This window comes from Chiloscyllium plagiosum, chromosome 10, assembly GCF_004010195.1.
Source record: "Chiloscyllium plagiosum isolate BGI_BamShark_2017 chromosome 10, ASM401019v2, whole genome shotgun sequence".
NCBI classification, from domain to species: domain Eukaryota; kingdom Metazoa; phylum Chordata; class Chondrichthyes; order Orectolobiformes; family Hemiscylliidae; genus Chiloscyllium; species Chiloscyllium plagiosum.
The window spans coordinates 79,357,939-79,384,935 of NC_057719.1; the positions used below are offsets into that span (position 1 = coordinate 79,357,939).

The 26,997-nt window shown below is 43.4% G+C and overlaps 1 protein-coding gene across 15 annotated transcripts in view; it reads left to right on the forward strand.

The window, feature by feature from the left end:
- The window catches only part of LOC122553810 (pleckstrin homology domain-containing family G member 3), a 195,418-nt gene that overhangs the window by 113,434 nt on the left and 54,987 nt on the right, over nucleotides 1-26,997 (forward strand). For 13 of the 15 annotated variants that reach the window (XM_043698173.1, XM_043698160.1, XM_043698161.1 and 10 more), the window contains one exon: nucleotides 5,583-6,040. In XM_043698173.1, coding sequence (XP_043554108.1) covers nucleotides 5,630-6,040 — 411 coding nt within the window. In that variant the 5' untranslated portion in view covers nucleotides 5,583-5,629. Of the gene's footprint in view, nucleotides 1-5,251; nucleotides 5,361-5,582; nucleotides 6,041-26,997 lie in introns of those variants that run through there. The other 2 variants (XM_043698171.1, XM_043698175.1) reach the window with 2 other exon arrangements.

The following is a 26,997-nucleotide window of genomic DNA, read 5'->3' on the forward strand; positions in this document are numbered from 1 at the left end:
CATGGAAATATTGATTAAGTTATTTGAAACATACTTAAGAGGTTACATGATAGCACCATCAGGATTGTAGCTTAGGGAAGCTTAGATGTTTGACTTTTTACTGAGTTTAGCAAAGAGTTGAATCATAGAGACATACAGCATGGAAACAAACCCTTCATTCCAACTCATCCACGCCGACTGGGTATCTTAACCTCATCTAGTCCCATTTGCCAGCACTTAGCCCATATCCCTCTAAACCCTTCCTATTCATGTACCCATCCAGATGCCTTTTAAATGCTGTAATTGTACCAGCCTCTTCCACTTCCTCTGGCAGCTCATTCCATACATGCACTACCTTCTGTGTGAAAAAGTTGCCCCTTAGGTCCCTTTTTAAGTCTTTTTTTCCCCCCTCACCCAAACCTATGCCCTCTAGTTCTGGACACTTTTTTTTCTCCCCCCAACCCCCACCCCAGGGAAAAGACCTTGTCTATTTACTCTATCCATGCCCCTCATGATTTTCTAAACCTATAGAGTCACCCTTCAGCCTCTAACGCTCCAGGGAAAACAGCTCCAGCCTATTCAGCCTCTCCCTGTAGCTCAAACCCTCCAACTGTGTAAATCTTTTCTGAACCCTTTCATGTTTCACAACATCCTTCTGTTAGGAAGGAGACCAGAATTGCAGGCAATATTCCAAAGTGGCTTAACCAATGTCCTGGACAGCCGCAACATGACCTCCCAACTCCTGTACTCAATGCTCTGACCAATAAAGGAAAGCATACCAAACGCCGCCTTCACTATCTTGTCTATCTGCGACTCTACTTTCAAGAAGCTATGAACCTGCACTCCAAGGTCTCTTTGTTCAGCAACAGCCCCAGCACCTTACCATTAAGTGTATAAGTCCTGCTCTACTGATTCTTAAAACAATATTTTCAATGTGGAATTCTCAAGCCTATTTTGGGATAATGTGGGTAATATTATAACATTAGACAATTGTTATAGGCTTTTTGAGGAACTGGTGCCATTGGAATATTTTCTGAAGCTAGAGCATTCCGCACTTTTAGTGAGTCCAAATGGAGACTAATTGATGATTAATCACCATAGTCAGCAATACCTCCTTTTATTACTGCATAGTATGACACACTGATATTGTGAACTACATGGACCTTGGACCTCTCTCATCCAGCAGTTCTTATCTTCCAGTTCTGCCTCTTAGTTAAACAGAAGCCTCTCCAATTCTCTGGTAGCTGTAAAGAGCAGGTTCATGCTTCAAGTTTTTTGAATGAGGTAATAAACTGAGGACCTCTTAGCTGGAGCTAATAAATTGCTGTTCGGAAGTCGACTTGGAGAGTGGGGGGGGGGGACTTTCTTGAGCGATCAGGCCAGAATTCACCCTTTAATCGCTGTCCCCACAGACAGATTTATCAGCTTGTTTGTGGGCTCTTGCTGTGTGCTGCCATGTTGCCATTGTTACGGAGAGATGAGAATTTTTATTACGCAGCAAGTTATTATGATCTGGAATGCACCGTCTGCAAGTGTGGTGGAGACAGAGATTAATTGGGAACTCTCGGAATTTAAATTGGTAACATATATTTGAAGAGGAAAGATTCGTGGTCAACAAGTTGGGAGCAGGGCTATCTCCAACTATGAAATTGGCTAGCTGTTGTAAAGAACCTGGATCAGGTCAGTGGGCTATATGGCCTCCCACTTGTAAGATTCCAAGAGTGGACAGGACCTTCAGGAGAACTCGTCTCCACATCTGTGAAAAATGGTGCCAACCTCATGCTGGGCACACGTGCCTTTGGAGGGCTTTCTGATTGCACAACAACACTCTTCAGACGTTTTGGTTGAATCCATTTGGCTGTCAAAAGCCTTTTTCAACCTGCTACATATTAACAGACACCGATTTTTAATCGGGAGGGAGAAAGTGAGGACTGCACGTGCTGGAGATGAGAGTCGAGAGTGTGGTGCTGGAAAAGCACAGCCGGTCAGGCAATATCTGAGGAGCAGAAGAATCAACATTTCGGGCATAAGCCCTTCATCAGGAAGATTTTTTAAAATCAGTCAGGGAATCTAGGGTTATGGGGTAAAGGCAGAAAAACGGAGCTGAGGGTACTCAGATCAACCATGATCTCATTGAATGGCAGAGCAGACATGATGGGCTGAATGGCCTATTTCTGGTCCTACATCATATATGGTCTAATAGTGTTAGATAAAGGAAAGAAAGCCCGCACATAATTGAGAAAAATGGTAATTATACACAGCAGTGGTTGATAAGAATGATGTACTTACCTGGTCTCCCTGGGAAAGGAAAGATGTTGTGAAAATTTGAAAGGGTTCAGAAAATACTTTTAATCCTGTTGCCAGGACTGGAGGGCTTGAGCTAAAGGGAGAGGCTAAGTAAGCTGGGGCTGTTTTCACTGGAGCGGGCGGAGGCCATGGAGGGACCTTATATAGAGGTTTATAGAACCAGGAGAAGCATAGATAAGGTGAATAGCAAAGGTTTTTTATTCCCCCTATGGTGGAGGTGTCCAAAACTAGAGGGCACAGGTTTAAGATGAGAGAGGCAACTTTTTAACAGAGGGTGGTGCGTGTATGGAACGAGTTGCCAGATGAAGTGGTGTAAGCTGATACAATTGCAACATTTAAAAGGCATCTGGATGAGTACGTGAGTAGGAAGGGTTTAGAGGGATATGGACCAAGTGCTGGCAAATGGAATAGATTAATTTAAGATATCTGGTCAGCAAGGACAGGTTGGACTGCTGTATGACTCTATGACCTTTGCCAGTTCCTGACATGCCTACTGTCCTCAGCAATGTCCTCCTTTCTTGGGTAATGTTGCCAGGGCCTCCAAGCTTCTGATCCTAGCAATGGACTGGTGGCACCAGTTGGTCTGCCAACCTTAATTGGACAAAGGATCCATAGGGGATTGATTGGAAGGAGGACACATGGGAACATTGCCAGCCATTGTGGCTTCTTAGTGTCAATCATAATCAAACCCTTGTTTGCTTGCCACTTGAATCAGAGCATAAGGAATCGGAGTGATAGGGAATCACTGGCCCTTCGAACACTGCCCTACCATCCAGTATGATCTTAGCTGGTCTTCAGTTTCAATTTCGTTTCTCCACGTGCTCACTAGATGCTGTGACGCAGCTGCTCCTTTAACAAGGTTATGCTGTCCTTGGCATTTTTTTCAGAGAGGTTGTAAAACACCCAGACTCTGAAACGTCTGGGGTTGAAGGGTTTTAGGGCCAATTTGATAACAGCCATCAGATACTGCCTCAGGCAGAATGCTTTCAAGTTTTAAAAAAAGCATTTGTACAATGAAGAGAGAGTGGCCAGTTCTCCCAGCTCAGCTTTTCTCTGGTCTGGTCTGGTTTGGTTTGGTTTGGTTTTTTAGTAGTGGTGTGGAAAAAGCAGCTGGATCCAAAGAAGCAGGTCCAGGCTGGTACTCTCTCTCTGACTCCCATCCTGTAAGACCGTGTTTGATTTGACCTTTTCTGCCAAGGGATGTTTATGGGGATTGTTGCTAGTATTTGGAAAAACATCATTAAGTTGGGATGATCTGTTGGGTTTTGGAGGGGTTAAGGTATTCTATATTCTGCTTTCTGTTGATTGTGTTTCATTCAGTAATTTTGTAAATAAATTCTGCTTTGGTTAAAATTAAGTGGTTTGATCAGCAGCATCTCTCCTAGAATACCCACTCTACACCTTAAAACAACTAGCAATTAGGGTCTGGGCTATCTTCTTGAAATGCTTTGAGGGGTCTGGTCTGGTCCATTATAATGGCTCCGAGAAATCAAACATTTTTGAGTCCCAGCCTCGAATATCTCCAACAGTGGAGCACCTAAAGCCTTCTAGGATGGAGAATCCCAAAGATTCATGGCTCTGAAGGAAGAGCTCTCGTGACCAGCCCAAATGCTCAGTCCCTTAGCTGAGCCTGTGCACTCCCCAACTGGTTCTGAATTGCACAGCCAGCGCGCCTCTGTGTCTACCCTCTTTTTAGAATCAGTTCCAGGGTTTGCTCACTTTGTTTATATCCCTCATCTGTTTCCTTTACCCCTCCCTGTCAATTTGTGTGGCAGGTTTCCCTGCTGCCTCCTGCTGATTGGTATGTCAGGAAACACTTTTTCAGACAAAAAGGTTGGTGGAAATCTGGACCACTCCAACCTCTCTTCCCACCACCATTGAGGTTGGGAGCTGGAGCAGTGAGGGGAAGGTACGGGCTATCCATTGAAAACTGATTGGTAGATTTCCCTGAGACAACGCAAGCCAGGCATGAAATACATATCAGGAATAATCTAACAGAATAGTACAACACAATTGAGGGGCCGAATGGCCTTCTCCACAACCCCACTGCAAGAAAGTACTAATGAAGCTCTGAAATAAAAAGATTGGCATTTACATGGGGCATTTCATTGCCACTGGACACTGGAAAAGCCAGCAAAGTGCTTGTGAGGTGTATCCTTGCTACTGTCAAAAAGAGTCTGGTAATTTTTGCAAGAGGATAATAGCAAGATCATCTAAGTGTATGTATAGATTGAGTGTTAAGCATCGATTTAGAATTCTTGAGTTAACTTCCCTAATCATCCATAGGAGTTTTCAGATTCACTTGGGTAGGCAAAAGGGGCAAAAATAGAATCTGGTCAGAAACCTCCGAGCTGGATGGAGATGATTATTATGGCTCAGTCTGTATGGCTTGTTGAGAGGTTGTTTCCCTCTGCGTTTCCCCTCCCCCCTCCACTGTAATCCCCAAGTAATCCTCCTAACTGGAACACCAGAAAAACGTGTTAAGGAGATCACTGCAAAGACTTTAATGAAGGACGTGTTTCCAAGTCAGAGACAAGGGGATTGACACCCGTCGCCGTACCTGATTATCAACAGTCTACCTGGTTTAATAAAGGCCTCCTTTTCCTTTCTTTTGTTCTTTTTGTTCAACTTTATTCCATGTTTTCTGTGGCTCGGGGAGCACTGAGGCAGAGTCCGATCCCGCAGAGTTGAGGCCTTTCTGTAGGCCGCAAGTCCCTAGTGTAATATTGACAGAGGCCTGTACTACTGGAAGTACCATCTTTTTGAATGATGCATTAAACCAAGGCCACATCTCTCAGCTGTTTATAGACCACCTCATGACACAACTAGGAGAAGATGGCCAGCATTTATCCCCCCCAACCTTTGTCACTTAAATCACAGGCTACAGTGTCATTGTTGCTGCTTTCAGTGCGAATTGGCTGTCTTGTTTCCTACCTTTTAGAAATGTGACGACACTTCAGAAAGTACAGACTTGGCTAGGAAGTGCTAGGGAAGAAAAGACCGAATGAGCAAGCCTCTCATTTCGATGGCGCCTCCCATGACCACAGGATGTTCTAAAGAATTTTACAACTAGTGTAGGTACTTCTGAAGTGTGGTAATTGTTGTATTGTGTGATTGGCATAAAGCTTTGAGGTTTGCTAATGATCATATATTTAACATAATCTATGGCCTGTTCATGCACTCCCAGACTGCCTGTAAAATGGAGTATCTCTCTGATTGCTCTCTCTAATGTCTAAAACCATATGTGAATGCGGAACTATAAAATGCCCTCCTTTTGTCTTTCTCACCTCTTCCAGAATCTCCGAGGACTTCTTCTGCCTCTTCTCTGAGCAGCCATGACAGGATGTCCACAGTCACCACCTCCACCAGCTCCATGTCAGTCAACACAGACTGCTCGGACAACGAGCGCCCGGTGAGTGTCGGCTCATCGGGCTCCCTGCCAGATTGGCGCGGTGCCACTGGGACCCCTCCCCCGGGCACCCAGACCCCAGAGGCTGGGCCCCCAGGGGAGGAGTGCATCCAGGTGGAGTTGACGCCCCATCTGCGGGCACTGAAGGCTGACCGAGTGTGCAACAACAACAACAACATTCAGAACCGCAGGAGCCCCGATGGCAGCTACCACCAGGTCCCTTTGTCTCCCATAGCGACCAGGGCCATGGCCCCCAACCCCAAGCTGTCGTACGTGGACAGGGTGGTCATGGAGATAATTGAAACCGAGCGGATGTATGTGCAGGACCTGCGGAGCATTGTTGAGGTGGGTGTGTGGTTGCCTTTCTCTGTTTAATTTCACCGAACTCAATGTCAATGAGGTTAGAATTTTATAAACAAATCAGGATGATAAAACCCAAAATGTATCAGGAGATAGGTTGTGGTTAACAATGGCATCTTATTTGGAAAGCAAGTTTCTTTGTTATTGGGAAAAGTTGGGGCTGGTCATGGTAAAGACTAATGGCGTTATTCTTCCAATGAACTGAGATGACCGAATGGGCTGAAAGGCCACCTCAGTGCTGTAAAATTCAAATGTGTCTCAAACCCCCTCAACACAAAACCGAAGGATCCCTCAAAGGATTCCAGTTCAAATTGGTCTGTGTTTGTTTCAGTCAGGCCATTGTGAAAGATTTCTTCAAACACTCTAGCAAGCCATCTTCCTAGCTCAATCTTCACACTCTTACCTCAGGATTGTAAAGGCTTGGGTTCACGTCTTTTCTATCCCCTCAGGCAGACATAAAGGAATCAATGGCATTATTGCTTGGTGACCTGGACAGTTTTATCCTTTGTTTGTGATCTTGTGCTCTTACAAAAATGAGCAGGAGTAGACCATTCGGTCCATTGACCTTGCTCCACCATCCAATATGGTCACGGTTAATCTTGGGTTTCCTTTCTGGCTGCTCCTATTGTTCCTCAGAAAGAGAGAGAGAGATCAACAATTTGGTCTATCTCTGCCTTAAATCTATTCAGCAATAGAGGATTCACAAACCTCTGGTGTAGTGAATTCTCAAAGTATACAATTCCTTTGAAGTAATTCCACCCACACTCTCTCCTCAAATGATCTGTCCCTTTGTCTGTGTGTTAAATTCTTCAACGGCAGAAGCAATTTCTCTGCATCTGCCTTACAACGAGAACCATGTATCTTTTTCGTTGTAACTAACTTGTATCTGTCCTGATGGGAATATAGGAGGTCTAATGCTTGCAATTTTCCAAACCCTGAAGTTTAATATATGATGGTCTGAAGATTCCTGAGCTCAATCCTGGCCTAGGATGGGAAAGGATCAATATGTTGCTGAGGTAGCCAACTTAAAATTAGTTTCTCTGCATTTAAAATCCAAGTCACATATTTCTTCCTGCAGACCTGCACCATCAAGGGAGTTGAATTCTTGCTGTAGGCATGTCACATCCTACAAGAAGAGTTCACCCTATGGCTCTGTAGTTGTTAATGCTGGGACTCCTGTTGCTTTACCTCAACTTTCTTTCCTTTGTGAATATGATTCTCTGTACAAGTGTCTGGGTTGAGTTTCTGCTGGTGTAGTTCCCTTATAGCTTGGTTCAAGCCTTGTTTCTGAGTACCATTTGATGTAATTTCTGAGTGATTGTATGTTGCACACCTCTTAAGTATCTTCTTTTCCATACTGTGGCTGATTGGAGTCAGAGTTTTACACCATTGTGTCACTTTATACACCATCCACTATCTTATTGCCCACTCTCTATAATCTATTGATTGTTATTGCAGCTCCTGTGTGTCTTTTCCACACTGCTTCATAACCATCAACAAATTTAGATACACTACTGGCTGTCTCTACGTCTAAGTCATTAATAGAAATTGTGAATAGCTGAATCTTGCAGCACTGTCTTCAAACTCGAAAATGCCATGTTATGCCCACACTGCTCCATGTCTGTTATGCAGTCCTCTAATCATGCTAATATATAATCACCAACTCCATGAGATCTTGGCATGTGTGCTAACCCTATTGAATGCCTTTTGGAAATCTGGGTGTGCAACAGTGAAATCCTGATGACTCCAATCCCAAGGGATCTGTCCATTAATTTTTTTAGTTTACTTTATCCTCCTTCATGGCATGTGGGCATGTCTGGCTAGGCAAGCATTTTCTTTCTGTTCCTAACTGCCCCAGAGAATGTAGCAGTGAGCTGTCGTCTTCAACCACTGCATTGTAAGGATACCCGCAGTGCTGTTAGGAAGGGTGTTCCAGGGTTTTGTGAAGGAATGCTGGTACACTTCCAAGTCAGGATGGTTTGTGATGTTTGTAGATGATAGTCCTCTTCGTTTCTGGGTGATAGAGGTCACAGTTTGGAAGATGCTGTCGGAGGAATCTTGGTGAGTTACGACTGTGAATCTTGAAGGTGATACACACACACTATGCCACTGTGCATCATTGATAAAAGGAGTTAATGTTGAAGTGGTGATGGGCCGGCACTCAAGTGGGATCCTTTGTCCAGAATGGTGTCAAGCTGTTGTTGGAGCTGAACTTGTCAGCTGAGTGGGAAGTATTCCACCGCACTCTGAAGATTCCCGATCTCAATCCTGGCCTAGGATGTGGATAGTGAGTTACGCTACATTATTCCCAGCCTCTGATCTGCTCTTGTCACCACTGTATTTATATAGCTGGTCCAGTTCAGTGTTTGGTCAATGGTAGCCTCCCAGGAAGGTGGTAGTGGAGGTTTCGGTGATTGTGATGCCATTGAATGTCGAGAGGTGATGGTTAGATTTCAGCTTATTCAAGATGGTCATTGCCTGGTAATTCTATGGTGCAGAAGTTACTTGTCACACGTTAGTCCGAGCCTAAATGTTGTCCAGTTCTTGATATAAATGGACACAAACTGCCTGTTTGTCTTAGGAGTTGAGAATGATGTTGAAGATTATAGTTGAGAATGATGTTGAAGATTATGCAATTATCAGTGAACTCTATATCTCTTTCCTGTATTTTGTCTCATCATTGTTTGCAATCTGGCCTACAACAGCAAGCTTGTAGATGGAGTTAGAATAGAATTTCAATCTCAGGATGGAGGTACGGTCAATGATGAAGCAGCTGAAGGTGGTTGGGTCAAGGACTGTACTCTGAGAAAGTCCAGCATTGATGGTCTGAATCTTTAACAATCACAACGGTCTTTCGTTGTGCCAGGTATGACTCCAGTTAGTGGAGAGGCTTCCCTGTGATTCCAGTTGACACCAGCTTGCTAGGGTTTTTCAATGGCAAACTTGACCAAATACTGACTTAATGCCAAGGGAAGTTTTGAGACAGCGAGAGAGTACCATGTAACCTAGTTTGTCAAAAGAAGTGTAAGGTGGAAACAGAGAACATGTGAAAAATGTCTTTGTTAACCGATTTGTTCACAACTTACAACACCCTGACCTTGCAAAAGGCATTAAAAATGTTTGCCCGGAATTAACTCTGGAAATATTTATAATGACGTCTGACAAGCTTGTACAAGTTCAGCTAATCCAGAGTTACCAGCATGAAATTTTGACTCATTTGTGATCTAATTATTCTTTTGTTGATGTGTGGGTGTGAGCCTCTGTAATGTGAATTGATGCTGAATGGTGACTAGCATTAAATTTGTTCAAATGTTATTTACAATTGCAGCTGGAGATCTGAACCCAGATTTGTTTGTGGGAAGACCTATTAAGAGCTTGTGGACAATATAGCTCCAGTACTTTCTGTTCCTGGAGCACTTTCCATGCACTGACATTACTGTGACAGCCAACAAGTATGGACATAGTGTCTGTCACATTGGGAGCAGCTTTGTATGGATTGTTTCAGGAACTTCACATCTATTAATTTTGTGGATAACTAGATTTTCTTTATAAATATGTCAGTAAAGGGAGAGTTGAACATTTCCTTTTAACAAGGTATTTCTTGGAGTACTGGGACTAAAGAAAGACTCCTTCCATCTTGGTCATAACAGGACCAACACTGTATGAGAAAAGTACCAAACCTGAAACAACAAATTTCATTGGTGTGTCAATACAAACTTTGTGTAATACTCGGGTCACCAGCTCGGATTATACTCCTTACTCCATCCCTGGTGATAGGTCAGTAACCAGCGATTCTTCACATTCTCATTTTGGTTTGATTTATTATTGTCGCATCTACCTAGGTACTATGGAACGTTTTGTTTGTGTGCAGTAGAGGCAGATCACACCATACAAAATGCATTACGGTAATAGAACAAAGCGAGGAATACAATGGTACAGCTGCAGAGAAGGTGCACAAAGAGTGAAGTCAACATTAAATTTAAAATTTGAGAGTTCCATTCAAAAGCTTATTAACAACAGGGAATAAGTCATTCTTGAATTTTTTGGTATGTGTTGAAGTTTTTGTATCTTCTTCAGTCTGAGAGAAGAGGTTGGAAGAGAGTATAACCGGGGTAGGACGGGTCTTTGATCATGTTGGCTGCCTTTCCAAGGCAGTGTGAAGTATAGATGGAGTCAGTGGATGAGAGGTTAGCTTGGGCTGGACTGGGCTGGGCTGTGTTCACAACTCTGTAGTTCCTTACGGTCTTGGGCAGAGCATATCAAGCCATGACGCATCTGGATAGAATGCTTACTATGGTGCATCTATGAAAATTGGTACGAGTCTTTCTGGCCATGTCGAATCTTGTTAGCTTCCTGAGGAGGTAGAGGCGATGTTGTGCTTTCTTGACCATAACATTAATGTGAGTAGACCAGGACAAATTGTCGGTGACCATTACTTGATGCTTTTGGTCATCTCCACCTCAGTACTGTTAGTGCAGGCAGGGGCTTTCTCTTTATTTTGCTTCCTGAAGTCAATGACCAGCTCTTTCATTTTGCTGACGTTGAGGAAGAGATTGTTATCTTTGCACCAGGCCGCTGAGCACTCTTATCTCTTTCCTGTATTCTGTCTTGTCATTGTTTGAGGTCTGTCCTACAACTGTGGTGTCATCAGCAACTTGCAAATGGAGTTAGGATGGAATTCGGCCACAAAGTCTTGAGTGTATAGGGAGAACAGTAAGTCCTTAGTATGTAGCTTTGCAGGGTACAGCTCCATAACTTTCTGCTCTAATACAATCTACGTTTTAACTGCACCTTAGGGGAATGTTACCACTTGTGACTGGGTATGTTGCAAGATTCCAAGCACCCATCTTTTCATTTACTGAAATCATAGGGATTTTGAGGTTGGCTGTTTTGGGATTTATAGAAACTCTATTTCTGTCCCTGATTGACTTTTTCACCTCATCTTTAATAAAAAGCAAAGTACTGTTGATTCTGGAGATCTGATCAAAGAGCAAAAAGTACTGTAGAAACTCAGCAAGTTTGGCAGATTCAGTGGAGAGAGAAACAAAGTTAACATTTTGAGTCCAATATGAATCTTCTTTAGAAGCATTTACCTTTTTAGATGGTTTCTGCATGAAGTTTCCCAGACAGGGCCGACCTTTGCAAACCTGTCTAGGAATTCACAAACCCAGCCACAAATAAGCAATAAATTGAAGCTTTTACACTCAGTGGAGTTGAAAAATGTGTTGCTGGAAAAGCGCAGCAGGTGAGGCAGCATCCAAGGAGCAGGAGAATCGACGTTTCGGGCATAAGCCCTTCAGGACTCAGTGGAGTGTCACTTTCTGCAGTTTAAATGTCCAGCAGACACATTGACAGCTACTGAGTGATTATATAGGGTAAGTGAAGTGGTTAGGTGTCAACTGCAAGGGTTTTTTTTTAGATTAGATTAGATTACTTAGTGTGGAAACAGGCCTAACAAGTCCACACCGACCCGCCGAAATGCAACCCACCCAGACCCATTCCGCTACGTTTACTCCTTCACCTAACTCTACGGGCAATTTAGCATGGCCCATTCTCCTAACCTGCACGTCTTTGGACTGTGGGAGGAAACCGGAGCACCTGGAGGAAACCCACGCAGACATGGGGAGAATGTGCAAACTTCACACAGTCAGTCGCCTGAGGCTGGAATTGAACCCAGGTCTCTGATGCTGTGAGGCAGCAGTGCTAACCACTGTGCCACCATGCTGCCCATTTTGTTGGAGGCATATGTTTTTTGAGTGGGGGAGAGGTCTTAGTTACGTACGAGCTAGAGCAGATTTGTTTATCCTGCAAATTTTCCGAGGTCACCATCAAGCTTAAGTGAGACTGAAGTCTCTGACTTCAAAGGACTTTTCCATTGGTTCTGGAAGTTTCCTTTTTTTTTCAGGCAGTTCTCTTGGACTCAGCTGCATCAGGAGTTCTGCATGCTCAGCCTGGCATTCTAATGGATCAAACCTTCACCCATTCACTTCTCCTTGCTTTAATTCCAAAGTTCCCACTTTCACTGAATGGATCAAATTACTTCCTGTTCCTTCCCATTGTAGAGATTTCCGATGGATTAAACCCCTTCTGATTCTTCCCAAATGAGGAGGACAAGATGTATAATTACCCAGTTGGGTATTTCTCTGTTCATTTTTTGCACACCATCCAAACATTTTATATACCTAGAATTAAGCTTTAATCCAGCTTTTGTCACTGTTCTGTTTGCCCATGTGTCAGGGGTCTTAAATCAAAACTAATGGGGGAAGGTGAGATTGCATCAATATTCTGTGGGTAACTCAGTCGTTACAACAATGAAGAGAACAAGAGTGTGCCTTAATATAACACATTTCTTTACAGCCAATTTAAGTATACTTGAAATAATTAATTTGATTAGATTTCCCACAGTGTGGAAACGGGCCGTTTAGCCCAACAAGTCCACACCGACCCTTTGCAGCGTAACCCCCCCCCCTCCCCTCTGACTAATGCACCTAACAACTATGGACAATTTGGCACGGCCAATTCACCTGACCTGCACATCTTTGGAATGTGGGAGGAAACCGGAGCACCCGGAGGACACCCGGAGGAAACCCACGCAGACACTGGGAGAATGTGCAAACTCCACATAGACAGTTGCCCGAGGCTGAAATCGAACCTGGGACCTTGGTGCTGTGAGGCAGCAGTGCTAACCACTGAGCCACCATACTGCCCATCACCAGTGTATGATTCTTTTAACAGCTAGCTATAAACGATAGCCAGATAATCTGTCATGTTCTTTGAAGGTTATGTATGAGCCAGGACCCAGGGGAACTCTCTTGCATTTCTTTCAAATACTAAGTTGGTCTCTTGAGTCCATTTGGTTAAATATTGGTAAAATATTTAAAATCAGTTAAATATCTCCCCTGAAGATGGCCCCTCTGACAGTGTAGCTTTCCCTCTGTGTACTGCATTGGAGTGTCAAGTGAGACTGTGGGCACTGGGTCTCTAGGCTTGGAGCTGGACTAGAACCCATGTCTCTGACTCAGGCAGGAGCACCACCATGACAAACAGCTAGACCCTGACCCCATATCTATGTGGGGATTACTTCCTGCTCAGGCTTGAACCAGACAATGAGTACTTTTGGAAATTTCTAAGATCACTTTCAAGTCCAGAAGATCACTTTAAAGCTGATATCCATTGTCACTGACTTTGTTTTATCATGAGATATGTGTTCTGTTACTATGATTAAAGTTTTCTTGAATACTCTCCATAGTGTTGGTATTTACCCTTCAGAAAAAGGCATAACCTGATCTTTGATATAAAAAGCTGTAGTAAGACTGATTGATTCTTTTAACTCTATCTGATTCTCAAAAATTGTGCAAATGCTTGAAGGCAGTGGCATTTACTATATTCTGTTGAGGTTATTAGTTTGCATCAGTAACACAGCCTAGTAGTTTAGATTGGCAATGCCCTTTGGACCTTGTTTAAACAAAGACTTCATTATATAGAGAGCGATACAGTATGTCGGACAGGAATGCACCTTGGAGAGGGCGCAGAGGAGATTTTGCGAACTTGTTGAGAGGATTGAGAATCTGGTTTTATTCTCCCTCTGTGTAGGCTAAGGAAAGATTTGGAAGAGGCATTCTAAACGATGAAGGTTTTGATAGAATAAGGAAGGGGAAACTGTGTTCACCGACCGGAAAGTTGGTAAACAGCAAAATAGACACAAGTTAAATATTTTGAAAGCGTGGAGAGGTTTTCTTTATATGCAGTGAGTTGTAATTGAAATGCAACGCTTGAAAGGGTGGTGCAGACAGGTTCAATAACAACTTACAAAGTGTCATTGGATAGATGCTGGAAAGTGAATATGGGCGAAGAACAGATAAGAGTGGTGTAGTTCCTTCTAAGGTTGACCCAAATGGAATGGACCAAATACCTCTCGTACTGCATCTTCCTACAACTGTCCCAGAGTATTCCCTGTCAAGGCTACTGTCCACAAACCTCTCCTGACTGTTGTGTTCTTCGTCCAATTTCCTTTTTCTGACACCTGCCGATCCACATTGTTGCAGCAGCCCCGAGAGTCACCCCTGGTGGCTCAGAAATATCCCTGAAAATGGTAGATCAATGCAAGGGGGGGAGGCAATGACCTGGTGGTATTATCACTAGCCTGCTAATCCAAACTGGTAATCCATCCTGTTAATGTTCTGCGGACCCAGGTTCAAATCCTACTATGGTAGATATGGAATTTGAATTCAGTTTTAAAAAAAAATCTGGGAGTTGGGAGTCTATTGATGACCATGAATCCAATATCAATTGTTGGAAAAACCTTTCTAGTTCACTAATGCCCTTGAGGGAAGGAAACTACCATCTTTACCTGACCTGGCCTACATGTGATTCTGGATCCACAGTAATATTATTGACTCTCAACTACTTTTATTGGGATGGACAATAAATGCTAACCTATCCAGCGATGTCTTCATCCCAAGAATGAATTTTTTAAAAAAAGAGGACCTTGAACATAGCCAGCACAGTTACAATGGGCCAAATGGCCTCTTCTGGGCTGATATTTTCCATGTTTTTCTAAAATGGAGGAGAGATGTGTGTTAAGAGAATGGTTTTACTCTGTGATTTAAAAGTTTGGAGTGAATCTACTCAGCAGTGTGAGAAATGTCTCCTCCTATGGAGAGCTAAATATGTCTCATAGTTTTTGGTACATTACATTCATGTTACACTAACTATCAACAATAGCTTGCCAGTCCTGGAACACTGACTCAGCCTTTGGAGAAGCCCAGCAAAGAAATGGAAGGTCCATATTTGTTGGTCAACCGAAAAGCTTCAGTCAGTGAAGTGTCGCTGAAGTCATATGATAAAATGTAGCAGGTGGTTTGTACAAAGCAAGATCCCACATTGTGATAATGCCTAGAATCTATTTTAGCGGTTGGTAGCAAGATGGACATTGGTCAGCATGACACTGCTTTTCTTCACAGCAGTGCCTCGAGATCATGCACATCCAACTCCGAGCCACATCTGAAATACGTTACCTCTGGCAGTGCAATATTTTCCTGGTACTCCACTGGCAATTTTACCCTGAATTACAGTCTCTGGAGTAAGATTTGAACCTATTACCTTTTGACTCAGAGGCGCGACAGTGCTTTTCATGAGCCACAGTTGACTTGAGTGAGGAGTCAATGACTGAAATAAAAGCAGGTCGGCATACTGAGAGGTACATGAGCAAGAGCAGCAAATGTTCCTTGTCTTAACCATGAACTGTGAATCCTTGTGATACTGTGGTGACCTCCATGCATTTGCAAAGACACAAACACAATGGGATTGATTTAAGAGGGTGGGGGAACTGCCAGGGTCCATAGAACCCCTTGGTGAGTAGCAACCATTGGGGTTGCAGTGGGGTGGAGCTGCCTGTGGTTGAAGTGAATTCTGAGCTGTCAGACTGTTCCAGACATCCGTGTTTAAACATTAACACAATGTGGTGAACTGGTGCCCCAGAGAGATGCAAATCATCCACAAACCCCAGGAAACCCCCCCTCAAGCAAGGTGCCTTACTGCAGAGGATATCAAATTTGATATTGTCCAGCCTTTGGCTGGCTGTGGGTTCTTTTTTGTCTTTTGTAAAATTAGTTGGAGCTTTATATTTCTTCCCATGATGGATTGCATACATATTGAAGTGGTTCAAGTTGGGTGAGATTGTAATTTTACATTTGAACTGGGCCTCAATTTTGTCAAAATGTATGCTAGGCCTAGCCAGCTCCACAAGTAAAGTAGTGGGGGGGGGGGGGGGGGGAAGAGATTGGGAGGTGCATCAGTATCTACGAAGGATAGCTAATCTACAGGACTTCCAGGAGTCTTCAGGAATATTAGGTTCATCTCCATCTGGAGAAAAATCATAGGCGCCTTCTTAACAAAACAAAAATTAATTTATTTTTCAACGCATTTTCTTTTGTTTTGAGTTATGCCAACAATTCCTTCGAGGGTAATTAGAGATGGGCAACAAATGCTGTTTTTACCAGCAATGCTCCACATTTTGCGAACACTTTCCAAGAAAAATGCAAATATTGGAAAGGGGGGGGGAGGAGGAGGGGTGGAGATGCAGTGACAGACAAAAATCATCTCACTGGGTTATGAAGTGTAATCAACTAAGGGAAGTGCTCCATGGTGATGAACACTTTGGACAAGTGACGGCAAAGTCAGCGGGAGGCTGAGGTGGTCAGAGACGGGAGGTGGATTGGTGTCCAGGGATGTGCAGGCTATAGACCATGGGAAACACAGGGTTGCAGGGATAGTGTTGGGGTGTGGGGGGGTTGCGGGATGCTCTTCGGAGGGTCAGTGTGGACTCTATGGACTGTTTCCACATTGTAGGGATTCTATGATAGGGTCATGAGGTGACTTCAAGTGCACATTGGCAAACATGAGTCGCTATTGGGATTGAACAACTGAAAGCCTCCTCAGCTATGGGGATCTGGTATCAATTGGATTTGAGCAGTTCATGGAGTATTGGCTAGGGTCATGAGGTGACTTCAAGTGCACATTGGCAAACATGAGTCGCTATTGGGATTGAACGACTGAAAGCCTCCTCAGCTATTGGGATCTGGTATCAATTGGATTTGAGCAGTTCATGGAGTATTGGCTGATGACCTACCACCACTAATTTGGCTTTGAAGTAAAACTCACATTGGGTTGGGGTGTCATTGGTGTTTTACTAGGGAGGACAGGGGTCGATTTTAACCTCACTCTTACATGTAACAAAGTTGCAGTGGGCTCACATTAGGACTGGAAATCTCAATGCAGCCATTAATATCAGTGATGTAGCGGGTGCCATTTTGAAAGAAGGGCTCATGTCAGGTGCTCAAAGCAGCACCTGTTTCAGACTAGTTTTAACAGTGAAAGCAGGTTTCAGTGACTTTTAGGACACTAACATCATCTTGGGTATGAAATACTCTCCGCCTGTAAAGCGGATGTGAGGAGCGTCAGATCAGTCATGATCCTGTTGAATGAAGGAGCAGGCTTGAAGGGCCAAATGGCCTACTTGTGTTCCTATGTCTTATCCTTTTTTTTTTGCGCTCGCTACTACACACATTCCAGGCAATGGAGGCATGCCCAGTCGTGGTTTAAAAAAAAAATCAAATTTTCCTGATGATAGGTTTAAAAGACTTGGGTCATGTTTGTAAATTTTCCAGAAGGCTATGCGGTGTAACTTCGCTTAGTCGTCTAAGTTTTGATAATTTCTGGCTCCTCCAAGTCAGAGAACTGATTTGCAGACTCCACTTTTCATGTTTGACAAGCTAACGTTTCCTTACACATTCGTGACTGCTTGCAAACAGAGCCTGGTGGGACAGTAATTTGTTGCCTCAGGGTCTCCAGTCACTCTCGGCACAATGCCCATTCGGCTTACCTGGCTAAGGGCAGTCCAGCTGTCATTTTTTAATATCTGCCTCAATCAGGCAGCGAGCTGCATTGGAAGACCTGTCCTGAGATTTGGAGGCCCAGTTCCTGCTCGATATTTCTCCCTTGGTGTTCGTTACGCAACACCTTGTTGTTCATGGATTTTACGCAGGTGTTATCTGTTTGATCTGAAATGAGCTGCTGCCTGTCGTATTTTTATTAAAAGCTGGTCAAAGAAGCAAATAATACTTTTGTATCTGACATTTTCAGATTTGCTCCTGAATACTAAGAAACCCCCTCAGAATAGGTAGCAAATGGGAGTGCTCTTCTGCAATTAACACAGGCATAAATGGCACAGAAAGAGGCTGTTTGACCTATTGAGTCCATGCACAGAATAGAAAACAACAGATTATTGAATTGGAAAAGGATTGCAGAACTCTTGAGACACTGAGAGATCTGGAACAAGAATCATAGGAAGTTTGTGTTATTAGGAAATTAAATTAAATATTGCATTTTTGCAATTTTGCTACAACTGTGTGGGGGTGTTGATGGGACCACATCTGAAGTACTATATGCAGTTTTGGTCTCCTTTAAATAAATAAGAGCATTAGAAGGAGTTCAGAGTGGTTTCGCTTGACTGGTACCTGGGATTAGTAGTGGGTCTGACCAGGAAACATTGCACAGGTTGGGGCTGTATTCTTTTGGAGCTTAGAATATTGAGGTGATCTTTACTGAAACATATAAGGTCCTGACTAGATGGTTGCTTCAGCGATGTTTCCCTTTCTGGGACAGCCCAGAACTCTGGGACAAAACCAGAAATTTCTGGAAATTCTCTCAGCAGGTCTGGTAGTAGCCATGGGAAGAAAAAAGAGTTAATGTTTTAGGGTCCACTGATCCTCCTTCAGAACTAGTGTAAAACTGCTGAGGTTTTCCAGCAATTTCTGTATTTTGTTTCGGAATTCCAGCATCTACAGTTCTTTGGGATTTTTTTTTGGGGGGAGGGGAGACTGTGTGACATGGTTTAATAGTAAGGAGTCTCCCATTCAAGAGAGAGAGAGAGAGAGAGATGAGAAATATTTTCTGAGGATTGTAGGTCTTTAGAGCACACTTCCATAGAGAGCTGTGGAGGCAGGGTCACCGCTTATTTTTAAGACAGATGACTCCTTTTGCCAATCACGAATCTATGGTTATCAAGCGAAGGTGGGAGTTGAAGCCACAATCAGATCAGACGTGATCATATTAAATGGCACAATGGAGCTGAAGGGCAATTACCACTAATTTGGATGATGGTATGCTGTCTCTCTGTAGAATGAACAGTAGGTCCCATTTCCCCCTTTTTATCCTTGTAATTTGCAAATTTCATAGATTCCCGACAGTATAAAAGAGGCCATTCAGTCCATCAAGTCTGCGCCAACCCTACGAAGAGCAGCTCACCCAGACTTCTCTCCATACCCCATCCATAGAGTCCTACAGCTCGGAGACAGGCCCTTTGGTCCAAACTGGTCCATGTCGACCAAGATGTCCCTCCATGTTAACCCTATTTCCCGGCACTTAGTCCACATCCTTCTAAACTTTTCCTATCCACGTATTTGTCCCTGTATTTCCCTTGTCTAATCCACCTAACCCACAAATCCCTGGACACTACGGACAATCTGTTTAACCTGCACGTCTTTGGACTGTGGGAGGAAACCGGGCCACCCAGACAAAATGCACACAGACAATTTCCTGAGGGCGGAATGAAACCTGGGTCCCTGGCACTGTGAGGCAGCAGTGCTAACCACTGTGCTGCCCTGGGAAAATTTATTTTCCCCTAAGTAGCCATCCTATTTCCTTTTCAGATTAGTTTTCAACAACTTTGCCTGGAGGCTGATGTTACTGGACTGCAGGAGAATTAGATTGCTTACAGTATGGAAACAGGCCCTTCGGCCCAACAAGTCCACACCGACCCGCCGAAGCGCAACCCACCCATACCCCTACATTTACCTCTTCTTACCTAACACTACGGGCAATTTAGCATGGCCAATTCACCTGACTTGCACATCTTTTGGACTGTGGGAGGAAACCGGAGCACCCGGAGGAAACCCATGCAGACACGGGGAGAATGTGCAAACTCCACACAGACAGTCGCCTGAGTCGGGAATTGAACCCGGGTCTCTGGCGCTGTGAGGCAGCAGTGCTAACCACTGTGCCACCGTGCCGCCCATGGGAGAAGGTTCCCGTTCTCCCAGGACTACACATCTCTTGCTCTATATGAGGAAGAGGTATCATCGCTCAATGGGTAGTGCACTCCCATCAGTGATTCCGAGAGTTATGGGTTCAGTTCACACTTGAGACGCTTCAACATGTCATTTAAGCCAGCCCTGTCTGTACTATACTGAGAAAGAGCTGCTCTGTTGGAGAGATGATTTTTTTTTGCATAAACTCCGGTTTTATCAGTTCGGCTTAAGAGGATGTGGAAGAAGAGTGGGGATATTCAAACTGGTTTTGTGGATATTTATGCTTCAACCAGGTTATCTGGTCATTTTATTGCTTTGTGGGATCTTGCAGTGCTGGTGCCGAATTTCCTGCTTTATAAACAGTGCCTACGCTTCATTGGCCTTAAGGAGCTCTGGGAACCCCTGAGGCTGGGAAATGAAGAGCACAAAAGCAAAGCCTTTTCTTTCCAGGGTACGTCATTGTTGTGGTGCTGTGCCAGCAGGTATTGACCTAGCCTTTCTGCCCAGAAGGTTTTAGTTGCCCCCAGGAACTCATCCTTACCCTGGTTTACAAGAGATGTTCTAATTTGAAAGGGTGTCGAGGCTGCGGTACTGAGAAACTCTGCCCACTGGCAAGAGTTCCACGAAGTGGAGGATACAGATTTAATATTGTCAGAAGGAAAACCAGAGCAAGGGGAGAATTGTTTGTCACAGACTTATGATTTGGAGCACGCTGCCTGAAAGCAAGTAAATTTCACAAATAAATTTGATAACTGTTTGAAATGGGGAAAATACACAGCCCCGATTGAATTAGAACACCCCCTCAAAAGCTAGCACAAAAGGTTGAATAAGCTCCTTTTGTGGTGGAAGATCCCATGAGCATGTCAGGTAATCATTGAGGCTGGTTTAGTGGAGAGGTGCGTATAAGGGAACTAGCACAAAAGCACCTGAATAAATCAGCCCGAGACAGGCAGCATGGGTATCAGACTGAGAGTACAGACCTGTGACAGCCACAGGAATTTGCCTTCGCTTTCTTAATAGAAGGTACAAGAGAGAAAGTGATAAACCTTCCATTGGCACCAGATCGAGGCCAAAGTGGATTTGGGAACTTAGCCAACAAAACCTCTCGAGTGCAGAGCGACTATTTCACTGGGCAGCTAGCCAAGTCTGACAGGAACTCAAAGGCACAGTAATAAGGCAGCAGTTTGGCAATAATGTCAAATTCCAATGACTTGCACGTCAATCCAGATCCAGTCAGTGAGACAGAAATCAAGACACTTTTTTTGTGGATTGAGTTAATTAACTGAAACAAAAACAGCAGTTGCTGGGAAAACTCAGCAGGTCTGTTAGCGTCTGTGAAGAGCAAGAAAAGTTATCTTTTTTTAGGTCCGGTAACCCTTTCTCAGAACTTGAAACATTAACTTTGATTTTTCTTCACAGATGCTGCCAGACTTGCTGAGCTTTTCCAACAACTTGTGTTTTTGTTTCTGATTTACAGCATCTGCAGTTCTTTTGTTTTTTATTTAGAGTTTATTAACTACTCAGTCTTAAAGCTCCTTCCAACCACCAATTCCATATCCTTTCCTTTTTAAATACACCCAGTCCATTAATTAATTAAACCATTAACCCCATAATGTGTTTAATTACTTGTACTAACAGATTACTCCTCTTCAAGCAAAATGTTTGAAGACACAGAAAACAATCTTTGATCAAACTTAATCAAAATTAAAATGATTTGTTTTCTGTATCTTACCTTTATTGTACCACTGATCAGTGACAAAATTCTTTTCTGCCTTCATATTCCATATAATGGGATCAACTTTCAATATTCATCCTTTTTCTTAAAACTTAAGAAAATTATAACATGGTTAACCATAAGTGACCCAAACAAGAATTGATTTATTTTCATGTTATAACTCCTCCTATCACCAGGTGTCCCTCTTTGAGGATCTCCAATGTTTTATTGGAGTAATCACCTTTTCTCAGTGAATCAGCCTGATAGCTGATGACTTGCATGAACCCACTTTTTATTTTGGAAATCTGTTTTCTTTTCCAACAGTTCCTTCATGCTAATAAGGTCAATCCTCAACCTTCAGTTTTAGCAACATCCCATGTCAAATGTACATTGTTCCAAAGAGAAAATAACGGTAACATTCTATGGCAAGCTTTCCTTGGATTTCACTGAAGCTATTGGATGAATATAGCCCTGTATCGACAAGTTCTATTGATACCAATATTCTAGAAGCCATTGTATTTTTAACAACCCCTTTTATTTTTATGGCATGCCAGATAATCTTTGGGGTTCTTCAACTCCAATGTTGTGATAAGCACTCTGGATGTGAATAACCATCTGGAACGTTGACATGTCTAAACAGGGTTAGCTTTATATTTCCTGGGTCACCCAAGTCTTGAAATTTGAGTCTGCAGTTTATTTGAAGCTAGTTCTTTTGAACGTTTCATTTACTCTCAAGGCTCTGTCAACGACGCCATGTTTAATCAGAGTGCTCCGTTTCAATATGTCATAACTAGTATTGGATCTAATCTGAATCCACTATCTGTTTAAAGGTCCAAGCAAACTTCCCAATTGTTCTGCACACCAATAATTTGATTGCCCCACTGTAAAATGATTGTCTTCTCATTACTATCGACGACCTTACCTCGACCTTTCCACTATGTCTGCCCTTTTCTTTTGTAACATACCATGTTTCCAGATTAAAAGTTATTTCTGCTTTTTGTTAGACTCTCAGACTTCTCTCTGAAACTTAATGTGTGGCCTTTCTCCCTGCATGCAGTGCTCAGAAAAAGTGGAGCTAATGGTAATCCCTTCTCAAGCTAGGGATGATCACTCATTACTGAAGGAATTCATGGATTTTCCCAAAAGACAGTTGATACAAACTATTGCCCCCCAACTAAATGCAGTGAGTTATTCATATAGGTGATCCATGCCACAGTAAAAGTTGGTTTATAAATAGGTTGGTCATCTAGGATTACATGAAGCAGCCTATCTATAACTATGTGATTTATTCCACACTCTTATTGTATTTGTTAGCACAACATTTATGTTTTCTCCCATATCCTTAAATTAATCATGGGCAAATTACCCCATTGTCAGTTAGCAATTTGGCCAGTGCTCCCAGTCCACTCGTATTCATTTCTCCATTACCTTAACCACTGTTACTCTTTCTCCCATTGTGGTTTGGTCGTGCAGAGCTTGAATATTGCTGAAAAGAGATGTTGTGTTGAAGCTTTTTGTCTTGTACTCATCAGGACATTTTGAAAGAATACCAGTGCAGCGGAGAACCTGTTATACTGCTGCACTACTTACTGAATATCGTGCAAACTCATATACTGACCTAAAGACATCACATACATGCCTGAAAAGAGCCCAGACTACCTCCGTAATGGAAAGCATAAGATATCTCAAAGATTTGAGTGACACATGGAGTTCATGTTGCTACCATGCAGCAATGTAAGTGGTACTCGTCACAACTGGGTTCAGCAGTCAAACCAAAGAAGACTTTCATCCTATCACCTTTGATAAGAAATGTGTTATATGAATTTCAGTGCCAGTGTGATGCTAAATATTTACACTGTGTATTCCAAAGGTGGACAGAATCTGTAAAGTAACATATCCTTTCAGCTTTTTGCAGCAGGCTGGGTACTGGCTGTTACCAGTCAGCTCAGATTTGCAAAACTCAGTGCAGTTTCCAGCATTTGATGTAGTTTCACACGGGGACAATATTTGCTCAGTAATTCTAAATATGTGAAGAATTGAACTGCAACCAATGGAGATTGTCAGTCAGGTTTGTAGTGTGGCACATATGCATATGCTGAAAGCTACATATATCAATGCACAGGGCCCTGTTCTTTGCAGGTAAAAGGATCATGTGAGCATACTGCACCTGGTTTGAACTCCACCAAAAAGGCATTCTCTGCTGTATTTCCCAAGATCATGCCTTTACCAACCAAAGACAACTTGTCAAAGTTTAAAATTTTAAATAAAGCTTGACAATAGACATGAGTAGGAGAAAGTGAGGACTGCAGATGCTGGAGATCAGAGTGGAGAGTGTGGTACTGGAAAAGCACAGCAGGTCAGGCAGCATCCGAGGAGGAGGGGAATAGACGTTTTGGACATAAGCCCTTCATCAGGAATGGATAGCAAAGATTTGGAGGGATATGGGCCAGGAGCAGGCAGGTGGGACTAGGTTGGTTTGGGATTATGTTCGACGTGGACTGGTTGGACCGAAGGATCTGTTTCCATGCTGTATGATTCTAATTAATTTGGAAGTGATAGCCTAGTGTTATTATCACGAGACCATTCATCCAGAAATTCAGCTAATGACTGGAGGACTTGGGTTTGAATTCCTCTCTGGCAGACAATGGAACCTGAATTCAATTTGTTTTTAAAAATCTGGAATTAAGAATCTTCTGATGACCGTGAAGCTATTGTCGATTGTTGGAAAAATCTATCTGGTTCACTAATGTCCTTCTGGGAAGGAAATCTGCCATCCTTACCTGGTCTGGCCTACATGTAAATGCAGACCCATGGCTCTGGCTCTGACTCTGACTCTGAATTGACCCAGCAAGCCACTCAGTTGGTCGATTGTTGCGAAGTCTCCAAGAAGTGAAACCGGACACACCACTTGATATCGACTTAAGCACCAGAAGTGACAGTGGCACAAAGTGCAGTAACATCTAGTGCCAAACTTGGGAGAGCTGTCTGGTTAAAAACATTGGCCCGTTATACTCATGGAATCATTCCTTATGGACAATGTCCCAGACACCAGCATCACCATCCCTGGATATTTCCTGTCTCCCCGGCAGGACAGACCCAGTAGAGATGTGACACAGTGGTATACAGTTGGGAAGGAGTTGCCCTGAGAGTTGTCAACATTGACACCAGATCCCATCCCATAGCTTCAGGTTAAACGTGGACCCTGAACCCTTCTTCTGATGACCATGCAACCACCCTCCCTTCACTGATAAATCAGTACTCCTCCATGTCAAACAACACTTGGAGTTACCGCAGAGTGTACTCTGGGTGGGGGAGTTCAATGTCCATTACCAAGAATGGCTTGGCAGCTGGTTGGGCTTTAAAAGATATAGCTGCGGCAACCAACAAGAGGGGAAAAACGTACTTGACCGTACTTGATCTGCCGGCTGCAGCTGTATCTATCCATGATAGTATTAGTAAGAGTGACTATCGCACAATCCTTGTGGGGTTGAAGTCCTGCCTTCACATTAAGAATGCCCTCCATCATGTTGTGTGGCACTATCACCATGCTAAATGGGACAGACTTCAAACAGATTGAGCAACTCAAGACTGGACATTCATGAGGCGCTGTATATTGATAATTCTTAATCTCGCAAGGAATTAAAGGATACGGGGTGAGTGCAGGTAAGTGGCATTGAAATGTCCATCAGCCATGATTGAATGGCGGAGTGGACTTGATGGGCTGAATGGCCTTACGTCCACTCCTACGTCTTATGGTCTAACAACAGTAGCAGCATTGTACTCCAGCATAATATGTAACCTTGTGGCCCGGCATATCCCCCACTCGACCATTACCACCAAGCTAGTGGATCAACTCTGGTTCAATGGAGAGTGCATGAGGACATGCCAGGTACAGCACTAGGCAGGCCTAAAAATGAGATGTCAGCCTGGTGAAGCCACCAAACAAGGCTACTTACATATGAATAGCATAAGCAGCAAGTGATAGACAAAGCTTATACACTATAAAGATTGATTACCCGTTGGTATTTCTTGCAAATTGTCCTTATGAGTGCAGGATGAAAAGCTTTGATGATCTATCTTTTTTTCAGCGATTCTGTTGTTCTTTACTATATATTATTTAACATGTATTTAATTGCCCCCATTTCTACAAAGTGCATGGTTAAAATGATTTTTTACCTTGTCTCAGGTCTTCAATCCATTGCTCCAACTTTGACAAAGTCTCTTGAGATTTGGAGACATACTATGATGATGTCTTCCCATTTTACTTACTTATAAGATAAAGTCGCCACAATCCCTGAGGATCGTCTGTGGCTTTAGGTGGTTTAACCTGAGGGTCACCATGCCTTAGGTGAAGGGAGAGGTTGAGAAGGAGAGTCCTTCATGGTAAACCTCAGCTGGAGCAGGAATTGGAGGTGGCACAGTGGTTAGCACTGCTGCCTCACAGCGCCAGGTACCCAGGTTCGATCACTGCCTCGGACAACTGTCTGCGTGGAGTTTGCACGTTCTCCCAGTGTCTGCGTGGGTTTCCTCCCACGGTCCAAAGATGTGCAGGTCAGGTGAATTGGCCATGCTAAATTGCCCTTAGTGTTAGGTGCATTAGTTGGAGGGAAACGGGTCTGGGTGGGTTACTCTTCAGAGGGTCATTATGGACCTGTTCAGCCGAAGGGCCAGTTTCCAAACTGTAGGGAATCTAATCTAATCGAACCCACACGGTTGGCATCATTCTGCATCGCAAACCAGTCATCCAGCCAACTGAGCTACCAGCCCCTTTACATTGTAATCAGTGCTGATCTCTTCTGTAAGTTTAGAGTACTCATTGTACCTTACTCCTGTGCCTTTTGTTAGGATTGCTAACCTGTGTAAAGATGGATGGGGATGCAGCCAATCCGATTATAAGATAATTAGACTTTTGTCCTTTAAACTCTTGTTTCCTGTCAAACAACCCAGTAGTTTGATTAGAGACATTAAGTCTCTAAAGAAATACTATAATGTCCGGATTGTATAAGTTTACTGACTACCCAAAAGCAATTCTGTTCCATGTCCAATTTGATTTGAGCCTTTTTCATGAACAGCTTGCTCAACAACAAGGGTAAGTGTATTTTACTTGACGTTACGTGTGTGCTGAGAAGGTGGCTTGCCCAGACCAGAATTCAAATTCCCTTAATAACAACTCAATAGTGCTGGAAATCTGAAACCAATGCAGAGAATGCTGGAGAAACTCAAAGGTCTGGCAGCATCTGGGGAGAGGGGATCATAGAATCCCTACAGTGTGGAAGCAGGCCGTTCAACCTGTCAAGCCCACACCAACCTTGGAAGAGGCTTTGTGCGTGGGAAATTGCATCTCTCAAACTTGATGGAGTTTTTTTTATTAAGGATGTAACCAAACTGATAGATGAAGGCAGAGTGGTAGATGTTGTCTACGTGGACTTCAGTAAAGACTTTGACAAGATGGTAGACTGGTTAGTAAAGTTAGCTCACATGGAATTCAGGGGGAGCATGCCAGTTGGATACAAAATTCGCTTGACGTTAGGAGACAGAGGGTGGTGGTGGAGGGTTGCTTTTCAGACTAGAGGCCTGTGACCAGTGGTGTTCCATAGGAATTAGTGCTGGGTCCACTGTTGTTTGTCATTTATAAAAAT